We start from the raw sequence: 11,735 nt of genomic DNA, 5'->3' as shown, positions 1-11,735 counted from the left end.
TTACAGAACATTTAGGTCTTGGTAGAAGACTATCATATCATTTTCCTATTTTACTTTATTTTGTGATATATTCACATAAACGATGAGTTAGACTACGTACTTTTAGTACTAATCAATAGAAAGGAAAAACTATCATTTTACTTACAGAATATTTAGGTCTTGGTAGAAGACTATCATATCATTTTCCTATTTTACTTTATTTTGTGATACATTCACATAAACAAAGAGTTAGACTAAGTACTTTTAGTACTGGTCAATAGAAAGGAAAAGCCATCATTTTACTTACAAAACATTCGGGTCTTGGTAGAAGACCACATTTCATACTTATATCAACTGTTCTATTTAAGGATTTATATGACATTCTTAACAGCATTTCAAAACAGGACAATAACACCTAAATACTTATGAATTCACCAGCTTTAAAGCTGATGATCGCTTTCAAAATAACTTGTATTCTCAGGTCACCAGTTAGACAGGTACGATGTCCAGGCCTTGAGAAGACGGAGCACAGTCAAGACTCGTCATATTTTGATATTTCATTTTTATTGTTGTACATTATGAAAGAACACACATGTATCAAAACTTTACCATTTAATGCAATGGATGATGTTGTTGCTTGTTTACTACTTTACACTGTTATGATACTTCACATGACGTCCTCCACCTCGGAACGTTTCCGCCGTTCTTGGTTTTAGGGTGTGACAAAAAAAGATAATACATGGTGGATGTGTGTAGATTATCGCGCTCTCAACAAAATAATACCTGATTCCAAATATTAATGAACCATTAGATGAGTTATATGGCGCGACGGTGTTTTCTAAGCTAGATTTACGCTTAGGTTACTATCAAATCAGGGTACACGATCAAGACATACCAAAAACAGCATTTCGGACTCATTCTAGGCATTATGAATTCAAAGCTATGCCATTCGGCCTAACTAATTCCCCTTCTACATTCCAACCTGTTATGAATGACTTGTTTCGTCCTTATTTGCATCATTTTATACTAGTATTTTTTGATGATATCTTAGTATACAACCCCAATATGGAACAACATCATTCACACCTTGAACAAACCCTGAAGTTACTACATGACCATCAATTCTTCGCTAAGCTCTCAAAATGTTGTTTTGGTCAGTCCAAAGTATCATTTCTTAGGTATGTCATAACTACAGAAGGTGTACAAATTGAATAAGAAAAAGTTTCAGTTGTTCAATCATGGTTTGTCCCCTCTAATGTTGAAGAGGTCAGGGAATTTCTTGGCCTTACAGGTTACTACCGATGATTTGTGCAAAATTATGAACTGATTGCATGCCCCTAACAACTCTTACAAAGAGAGATGGGTTTGTTTGGTCTAATGAGGCATTTAACGCGTTTACTACATTGAAACAAGCATTAGTTTCTACTCATGTTCTCAGATTACTGAATTTTTCAAAAACATTTGTTGTAGAATGTGATGCATCTTCATTAGGATTTGGAGCTATTTTGTCTCAAGAGAATCACTCGATAGCTTATTTTAGTAAAGGATTCTTGTCGTCTAATCGGCTAAAATCAACTTATGATCGGGAATTGTTAGCATTGGTTCTCGTTGTTCAGAAATGGAATTGGGGCGCCATTTCCTCATTCGTACAGATCATTATACTTTGAAGTTCTTATTGGAGCAACGCATTACCACAACCGAACAACAATGACTCTTACTCAAGCCTATGCCCTATGATTTTTCTATAATTCACAAAGCTATGAAAGAGAATATGGGAGTAGATGCACTCACAGCAACCTCATTCAGGTGCGCTATTGACTATGTCAATCCCTTATTGTGTAGAGAATAGAGATAACCGACATCAAAGTGGGACTCCAGCAAGATGTTATACAACAAATATACTCCAACAGCTTCAATCCTCCCCATCATCAGTTCCAGGTTTCTCCTTGCATGATCAACTTTTATTTTTTAAGGGTAGAATGGTCATTCCTGATATACCCAATCTCAAACTCAAATTGCTTCAAGAATGTTACACTTTTCTGGTTGGTGGCCATGGAAGGTTTTAAAGACTTTTAAAGGCGCATCTACTCAATTCTATTAGCCGAGAATGAAGCAAGAAATTTGGGTATTTGTACGCCATTGTTTGGTTTGTCAGCAACAGAAATATCAAACATTATCCCCAGTAGGTCTACTCCAACCCCTACCAATCCCAACTCAAATTTGGGAGGATATCTCCATGGATTTTATTGTTGGTCTGGAAATATCCAACAAATTTGATACTATCTTAGTGGTGGTGGAACGTTTGAGTAAATATGCCCATTTCCTATGCTTATCTCACCCTTTTTCAGCCAAAAGCGTGGCTGCCATATTTTGTAGGGAAATCATTCGTCTACATGGGTTCCCTCATTCCATAATTTCTAACCGAGATGTTATTTTTTGAAGTACCTTTTGGTAGGAACTCTTTCGTCTAAATCAAACCAAGCTACAACTAAGTACTAGCTACCACCCTCAGACGGATGGTCAAACTGAAGTACTCAATCGATATCTTGAATCCTACTTACGTTGTTTTGCTCATGAACAACCAACCAAACGGAGCTCTTACATAACATGGGCAGAGTACTCGTATAACACAGGATATCATACCTCTACAAGCACTACACCTTTCTTGGTTGTTTACGGACGGGATCCTCCATCTCTCTTGTCGTATGTCAAAGGGGAAACAAAAAATGTTGAGTTAGAACAGCAACTGATTGATCGTATGATATGTTAAAACTTATTCGCTTCAATCTCACTAAGGCTCACGATCGCATACACAATCAAGCTAATCCTAAATGAAGAGAGATTGAAGCTGGAACTGATTTCTCCTTGCATGATCAACAAAACGTTGGAGACCATGTCTTTTTAAAAAATTCAACCCTATCGGCAGAAAATCCTAGCCAATCGTCGTTATGAAAAGCTTTCCCCTCCATTTTTTGGCCCTTACCGTATCAAACACGTCATTGGACCTATTGCCTATGAGCTCGAATTACCAACTAATGTTAAGATCCATCCTGTCTTCCACGTCTCCACACTCAAACCAGCCCATGGCTCCTTCTCTTATGGTTCAATCACGCCTTTACCCATAACAAAAGACTGGGAAATTGATGCCCAGCCTGCTACTATTGTAGATAATCGTTGCGTTATAGAAGCAGGCCAACTGGTGCTAGAACTACTAGTATCTTGGTATCAACGACTTGTGGAAGAAGCTACCTAGGGGACATACAACTAATTAGTTAAGCAATTTCCTAATTTTCGCCTTGAGGACAAGTCGTTTTATCGGCCGGGGCGCCGGGGGGGGGGGGGGGGGGGGGGTAATGATAACAACCTCAAGGTATACATTAGAAAAAAGACACGGGTCAAAGCAATAGATCCTCAACATATACACTAGAAAAAAGACACGAGTCAAAGCAGCATATCGGGAGCAATTTAATACTATTTTCAGATTTTGGGTGGACACATTGGGTCAACAAATATCAAGAAAACTGAAGGGAGAGGAGCAGTCTAGGTCCTTCCCTTAGGAGCGGTTAACATCAATTTCTAAAACTTTAACGGACTTTGTTTTTTTAGTTCAGTTGTTTAATCATTCGGTTTTTGTTATCTTGTTTGTACCGGAGACCTGTCATCTCGAATTTGGCATTTCTTTTATCAAAGTTTGAATCATTTGCTTGCTTAATTTTCTGGTTCTCATCGGTTTGTCTTTTTTAAATCATCACATTTTATTTTGTTATAAAAAGTTCACTCATGTTTGCAAAATAATGACATTGTCGCTATTATCTATTATTGTTCGTTATGTAGACTTTTATGATGACATAACTTTTCATCAAGTCACTAGCATCATACGTGACTAATGGTGTATAACTAATGTATCTTTATAGAAAAACCTAGGGTTTAGAGGTTGTATTTTGAGTGCACCTAATTTGAAGACTTCTCTTCAAGTTCTACTTCTCGAATACATATTGGCTAGAAGTGTTAAGTGTAACTACGGAGACCGAGTTCAAAGTAAGATTTCTTGGACCAATCTCAACCGTAGAAGAGTATATGCCTTACATTTTTGGTTTATGTTTGAATCATAAAAAGTTAAATATGTAAATTTTTTCAACCCATTATAAACATCCTAAAAAAAAAAGGAAAATTATGTAGGATGATAATGAATTTTTCCTTTTGTTCACTGTTACACTTCTTTTTATACACGATAGACTATACGTTTAAATATTATTATAATAACCTACGATAATCACAATGATAATATTTAAACAAATCTAATAAGTTTGACGGTAAATTATATAAAAAAAATTTGCCTAAGTATAAATAAAATAAAAATTATTACCTTTGTTGTTTTCCCCAAAATAAAAATTTTAACTTTTCATTTTTATCTTTTAACTTTAGGGAGTGGAGATTGGAGAGCATGTGTTGCGTATATCACATGAACACCACCGCCTGAATATAAACATACAAACATCCCCAAAACCATCCACCTCTGCATCAATCGTCGATGGCGAAAGTCGGCAGCCTCTTCATGACGGTTCTCCTCCTTTTCTTCATGCTAAAATGCGCTGCTCGGCCGACCAAGGATACTTCTCCGGTGACAACTCCACAACTCAAGGTTAGCAAACAAACTTAATCTCATTAAATTGTACCTATTAAAGTTTCAGTATATGTGAGCGAATCAGTCTCGCCAGTAACCTGAACAAGAGGATTTAATTGCGATCTGAATTAGTGAATACCGATTTTCTTATTCCGAACAATTTTAGAGGATCGATAAATTTTTTTGGATTTTAACAATTTTAACAATTTTCAATGTTTATTTTGAATTGAATTGCAGGATGTTGAAGTGGAGGCGAAAGAGGAATGGTTGATGAGGAAGACATTTGATGAAGCTCATCTTGATTATATCTACACCCAAGAGCTACCCCATTCCAATCGCCATCATCCTTAAAACTTTTTTTCTTTAATAAATTTTGCGATCAATGTAATGCAATTTTAATGAAACTAGAACTTATCTTCGTTGTGTGTGTATCTTATCTTTACAGATTCAGAAATTCTTATAAGTTTGAGTACAACCTCTACAGAAACATGGACTGAAAGAAATCCTATACACTTGTTGCGTCGAGATTCCATCTCTGAAAAAATGATGACCATATTACCCCTTTGATGCTTTGACTGCGAAGTAGTCTTGGTGGAATGTTCTGGAAAGAATCGGAATCGGGTCATTGAATTTGGATATGTAGGAATTGAATGTTGTCATGGTTTTGGCTGGAAGAAAATGGAATGGAATTTAACAAGAACGATATGCGAAGAATTGAATTCCATGCTTTTTAGGATAGAATATCGAAATCCATTGCTTAAATGATTTTATAAATTTCCACACAATTCAATTCCGTAGCTGTAAGGCTGCAACCAAATAGGCAAATACATGATTGGAATGGGAATTTAAATTCCAATTCATGAGAAAGAGGGAAAAGCACACTTGTGAAATTCTAGGATTAAAAGGGTATTTAAGTAATTTTAACAAAGAGGGTATGTTTGGAATAAAATTTCACGGGTTTTATGATATTGGAATGGAATGTCGAAGTCCATCCATCGGACTTTGTAATTCAATTCCATACTCACTTGCAACCAAAACACATTTGGGAATGGAATAGATTTCCAATTCATGTCAAATCCAATCTTGCGTTTGCTTTTTAGACATTTTTGGCAGGAATTGGAATGAATCCATGAGCAAGAAGAGGGAATCCACACGGAGAAATGAGAGGCGAGATGCCCTTAGGGTGAAAGGGGTATTTGAGTAATTTTAACAATGACAAACCAAACAACCCCCCTCAGATAACCTTGGATCTTATTGGCAGAGTACAGTCATCATCCTCAAGATCACTAAATGAAATGTCATCATGGGCTCCAACAGGAACATCAACCCCATAATTATTATATCCATCCAACTCTGAATTGTTTTCATGTATCCAATCATCTTCATCATCACCAAAACTCTCAACTGATGGAACCCCTCCACCCTTTGTCTCATACTTTTCCACAACTCCTTGTTTCCCGGCTGTAACTGTTGTGGAAACAAAGTCCGATGACGTGGCACTAAAATCTTGATGACAATTCAATGTGTGGGAAGTATTTCCCTCCAAAAAATCTGGTTTCGACTTCATCTGGATTTGCAACTCCTTCATCCACATTGCCCGCGCTGCAACTATCTGTAAATTCAATTAGTCAGTTCATCAGTCACAGTTACAGTCACAGTCACAGATACAGAGAATGAATACCTGGGGTGTTGATAGAAGACGGGCATCATGTTTATTGAGCCTGGAGTGCAATAAAACAAAGTAGACCTTCCAAAAGTAACTCTCACTCATGTGAATTGGACAAAGTTCGATTCTAAGAGCAGCTAATCTCGGTACTACATGTTCCACAAAACTTGCATGGTTCCATTGAGTGTCCGACATTTCAAAATCTATAATTAAAGTTTAAAATAAAAATAATTCATAAAACAACATTAAAAATACTTGTCATTATAGCAGCTCAAATAGTTGTGCAAGCTTTTTCAGAGCTATTTTCGATGGTCTTAGAGGGCATTTTTGTCGTTTAAACAGACAAGAGACCATGATGAGTTCCTGTTCCATCTTTTTGTGTTGGAAGTATGTATATACAATCTTCTGTGTTGGGAGTAATGTGTATTATTGTAACTTTTGGTGATATAAAAAGATTTTAGAAATTGGTATCTTGTAAAAATGGTTTGTTACAAAGTTGATATCTCAAATTAAAATCAATCCATCTTCATTTGTGATTGTAATATGATTATCGACTTCAAAATAGCAGTGGAGGTGGAATGTGTTATAGGTTAAAGTTTTAGAAGTTTGCACCTTTATTTGATATTGCAGAATGGGAAAAGAAAATGTTCAGAGTGGTTCATTGCTTTGTTTATTGTAACATCTTACTTTCATTGTAAGTTGAAGATTCTACCAATTACAGTCATTGAAATTTGAAATACAAAGCATTTTCACAGTGATAATAGGAAAAAGAAAATTGAAAGTACAATCTTATATTTAGGTAGAATTTTATATGTACAAAGTGTTAGAAAGTAGAATAAATGGAAGTACATTGTTATTTCTTAAGTTTAGCCCTATGGCTTTTGGTTCAGTTTTGTTGCTAGATATAGATTTTTTTCTTGGGGGAGATCAAGTATTCAGATATTCAATTCCACATGAACAGTTAGGAATGACTGGAATTCAAGCAAATGAAAGTAAAAGAGGATATCATATGAAACAGAACTAAAAGCAATTGAATTACCATCAAGTTCTTCTTCTTCTGTTAAAGGAAAATCCAACCACGTCTCAGGATGATGTGCTATATTCATGGCGAATGCCAAGACTTCGTCGGTAACACCAACAAAATCCGTATGGTTGTCCTCTTTGTTATCATTGGGATATATAGATGAATTCGAAACTCCAGTTTCACCCCCAAATCTCGAATCTTCGCAAATTGAATTCGAGATATTATCACCGTCAGAGGAATCTCTTCGAATAGATGCGGATGTATCGGGTTTGGGGGTTGTGCGAGAACTGTGACGAAGTGGTAGTGGTGGCGGAGGTGGAGGAGGAGGAGGAGCAAGAAAGGAAGCGACGCCCCAGAGTTGACGCGCTAAGGATTCTGTAAACTCGGAAAGATCTTCTTTCAGACCTGTTGTTAGGGTTTGAGGATCTGATCCGTCTTGGTTTGGGTTGAATTCTTGTTCTGTTACCGATTGAGATTGAGGGAGGTGGTTGTTGTAATCGTTTGCCACGGTGGGGCGATCATCTTCATCTTCATCTTCTCCATCGATTAGGAGAGAATTAGCAATTGAGCGAGGCAACCATGACATGATGGTGGTTGGAAATGGAATTGACTTCTCCAATTAACGGGGGAAGAGGTGAATGTGATGATGATTCGTAAATGGTAATTGATCTTGCCGGTTTTCCCTTCATCAACCTTCTCGATGGGCCTGTCTTTGGAGATTTGACTGTTCACTAATCACTATTGACAATGACTCACATGGATCTTTTTATGTAGATTGGCCCAAATTATTTCGGAAACGTTTAAACACTACATTTTGGAAGATTCAATGCTTGACCTCGAAATACAAACTAGGGTATATAAACAAACCAAAAAAAATTATAAACACTCCATATGTATTTCAGACGTTTGGTTTTTTCGTGTCGGACGTTGTGAAGTTTCTTAATAGAGTACAACGGATTATGCATAACAATGTTATATCTCCTAGATCTATGGATGTTGTCTTTAAAAAAATTAGTTTTACCATACAAAAAGGTTTAGCAGCACAGCTTGTTGTCCGTTTGTCATCTCACTCGTACGATGATAATTAAATTGAAATTGACAAAAGTCATATAAAAATTTATTACAATTGTTATTTCTATATAAAATTGTCACGAGATGGAAATCAAACGGACAACAAGTTGTGTTGTTATCCATTTATAGATTGTAAAACCAACTCTTTTAAATACTACGTTCATGGATCTTTGGGTCGTAACATCAGAATGCATGACCTGTTGCACTCGTTTGAGAATGTGCAATTCTTCAAGTGCTAGGAAATCAAATGTATCAAAAGAAAATTGTATAAATACGTGTTGATTATTAATACAAGCTTTTTTCGTGTTTGACCACTTTACTTGAGGTCGTTTTTAAAGCAGCTTGACCTGCAATGAAACCCTCGCTACTCAAGCCCACTAAGGGGAATTCCTGCTAGATCTACACAAGCATGCTTCTCTTTTATCCACCCAAAAAACAAAATATTTGTCGGTCTAAGTATTGATCTTCCATCCAACAGATCAGTCAAGAAGTTCACAGGTGCTTATTTCTTAGCTAAAACCTGGCCCTTTTTAATATGTCAAAGAACATCCATAACCATATCATATCGGTACTTAAAGCCTAGGAGCTCTTGATAATGTATTGCATAGTCTCCAATGGAGTATGAGCAGGCTTTATGATAAACTGAGCATATCTCATCAATAGAAAATAAAGGGATCACGAGGCGATACTTAAGGATAGTCTGATACTATACGGGGCAACATATGTTGGTCGAAACCGTCTATTAGGATAACAAGAAGAAAAACTTAAGAGGGTGGTGCTTTTAGACACTCAAAAATTGTCTTATGTCTAATTGACATATCAATGTCTATTTACACGCCCTCAACAATTTCGCTAAAGAGAGAACTCGCCAATGCATGTTTGGATTGAGGGGGCAGTTGTAACGCCCGTGTTTCTAGGCTAGGCATTAATGGTGATGTAATAGTCTAGCTCAACCTTTGTAATTTGTTTTGAACTAATAAAGATGTATTATTTGAGTATTATGTGTTTTATGCTTAGTGATTATGAAATGATGAATTAAGGATAAAAATAAGCGTCGAAAATAAATGTTAGATAAACCTGACATCTGTGAAGAAAATTGTAGTGGTTGAAACAAGGATTCCGGAGATATAAAGAATACCGAAATCCAAGTTATAACGAAGAAGTTATGATATGTCGAAGTTTCGCGACAGAACCGGCACGACGTTGTATGACGTAAAAAGTGAATTTATGATAAAGTGATTTTTAGCCTTAGCGATCTAAATGATAGTCGTAGTATACGTTAAACTGAGAGCGTGTAACAGCCCGGAATTTCAGGTATTGTTATATTTATGATTGGGGTGTTTTAAGAGGGGACTCGGCGAGTTGGAGCCTAGACTCGCCGAGTAGGATCGCGGAACTGGTCGCGGGTTCGCGACTGGACTCGACGAGTCCGGATATGGACTCGGCGAGTCTGCGCTGTTTAGCGAAAACCCTAACTGTTCAGGTTTGGGACGTATATGAGGGACTTTATGGCCGTCATTGTCCACCCTAGCCCTCTGAGAGAAACCCTAAGTCGATTGTGAGTGCCTGGAGCAAGGTTGAAGACCATTGTTGATTTTGGAGGTGTTGTTTTGCAAGGAAGAAGAAGCTTTGGTTGAGGGAACAATAAGGGAAGCCACGTTTTGTAGATTGGGGACACAGAGAGCAAGTTATTCAGGTAATATTTCGAGTTACATTCCTCTATGTTGATGTGTATATGGATTTAGGGTTTATTGAACCCTTTTGTGGCTAGATTGAGTATCGCATTAGTCCCCCAAACGATTGGAACTTTGTATTGGGACCTTTGGAGGTCCAGAATGTCCCATGCCTGAGCATTTCGGGAATCAATGGAGGTTTTGGATTGGAATCCTTATGCCTTAGGTCAAAATGTAAATTAGGAATCATGGGGTGTATTATGAGCACCGAAATGGGGACCTTACGTGATGAATGAGTCTAGGAAGGCCAGACCTAGGAAGGGTCGGAGCAGTTCTGACCTTAGAAAGCAGTTTGAGCGGTTGCATGGCATGGACTCGCCGAGTCCGATGAACAGACTCGGCGAGTAGCTTGAAGATTAACTGGGACTCGTCGAGTTGTTCTTCAGACTCGGCGAGTTGAGTCGGGGTGGCCCCGCGATTCTTCCAGGAGAAACTCGTTGAGTCAAGGAGGATACTCGACGAGTAGAAAGGGAATCTTAGAGAACTAGTGAGGACGTCTAGACTCGCCGAGTCGCCCTAGCACTCGGCAAGTCAGGTCAGGTTGACCGTTGACCGTTGACCAGGGTTGACCTATGTTTGACCTCTTAGGGATAGTCAAACTTAGAAGATAAAAGTGTTAATAAGAGATGTATGATATTATAGGGAGATTATAGCTCGGCGGATCGAGTACGAGTGACTTCGGGATTTGCTAGCTTTCGACATTCACGAGGTGAGTCTTCTCACTATACTGTACCCGGAAGGGTTTGATTGTGTGACCGGAAGGTCGGATATGATATGTGTTATGTGTGTTTTATGTGCTATGTATGATATATTTGATATGGGCCGGAAGGCATTATGTTATGGGCCGGAAGGCGATTATGTTATGGGCCGGAAGGCGTTGTGTTATGGACCGGAAGGTCGGCGTGGGTAGGACCGGAAGGTTTACCCAGCAGGGACGGAAGTCCCCTGAGACACATGGACCGGATGGTCAGGGCTTGGAAAGGCGTATGTGCGTAAGTTGTATATTGGGGAACTCACTAAGCAATTATGCTTACAGTTGTTATGTATGTGTTTCAGGTACTAGCGAGGACCGTGGGAAGGCGCCGGCGTGATCTGTACACACTGAAAGATGTTTTGTGATCTTGGGATTTAGATGATTTGTATTTTGACATGACACTTGAATGTTTATGCCTTGTTTTGAAATAAAAAAATACTATATTTTGAAATGAAAAATTTGTTGAAAATTTACGTTGTTACAGAGCGTGCATAAAAAATGTCAAAATCTGACTTCGTATGAGGAAGTTATTATTTTTCTAAGATTTGGCATAGCAGTATGTAGCCCGAAACTCGAATTTTGGATCGAGTGATTTTTAGCCGAAACAACCTAAATGAGAATCGAAGATCTTGTTGATAGTAGTTCAACGGTAAAAAGACAGACGAAAACGGACGTCGGATGAAGAAATTATGAATTTTTAACGGACTTTTCCTGTCCCGGTCTGTTAAAAATATAACTTTAAAATTAAATCAAAATTAGCCGACGGAGTCTAAACGAAAGTTTTAGAGCATGGTATCACCTACACGTTGATATAAAGAACGTCAAAAATAGGGCTCGTATACGAAAGTTACAAATTTTTGAAGTTTGAAAATTCGAAGTACGCT

General features: G+C 37.7%; 1 protein-coding gene and 1 long non-coding RNA gene across 2 annotated transcripts; one reads left to right on the top strand and one right to left on the bottom strand.

Annotated features, from left to right (window-relative positions):
• The first annotated feature begins 4,430 nt into the window (after nucleotides 1-4,430).
• Nucleotides 4,431-5,021, top strand: LOC145072803 (uncharacterized). The gene is made up of 2 exons (XR_013691152.1): nucleotides 4,431-4,621; nucleotides 4,841-5,021. It is a non-coding gene; the product is annotated as an uncharacterized LOC145072803 (long non-coding RNA).
• LOC145072802 (uncharacterized) lies at nucleotides 4,997-7,997 on the bottom strand. Its single transcript, XM_079019275.1, has 3 exons — nucleotides 7,309-7,997; nucleotides 6,285-6,472; nucleotides 4,997-6,215 (listed from the first exon to the last, which is right to left on the bottom strand). Exons 1-3 carry the CDS (start codon nucleotides 7,877-7,879, stop codon nucleotides 5,838-5,840), a joined length of 1,137 nt encoding a protein of 378 aa, XP_078875401.1. The 5' UTR covers nucleotides 7,880-7,997; the 3' UTR covers nucleotides 4,997-5,837.
• Nucleotides 7,998-11,735: the final 3,738 nt, after the last annotated feature.

The sequence above is a fragment of the Lactuca serriola genome, chromosome 9, assembly GCF_051521515.1.
Source record: "Lactuca serriola cultivar US96UC23 chromosome 9, Lser_US96UC23_V15, whole genome shotgun sequence".
Taxonomy (NCBI): Eukaryota; Viridiplantae; Streptophyta; class Magnoliopsida; order Asterales; family Asteraceae; genus Lactuca; species Lactuca serriola.
This window is presented reverse-complemented; position numbering and strand designations above follow the sequence as displayed.

Excerpts from the sequence above, each read along its gene's own strand:
- LOC145072802 (XM_079019275.1), bottom strand. The coding sequence starts at position 7,879 with ATGTCATGGTTGCCTCGCTCAATTGCTAATTCTCTCCTAATCGATGGA. Across the intron at positions 6,473-7,308 it reads AGAAGAAGAAGAACTTGATG|ATTTTGAAATGTCGGACACT; the intron begins GTAATTCAATTG and ends CTTTAATTATAG. Across the intron at positions 6,216-6,284 it reads GTCTTCTATCAACACCCCAG|ATAGTTGCAGCGCGGGCAAT; the intron begins GTATTCATTCTC and ends TTGAATTTACAG.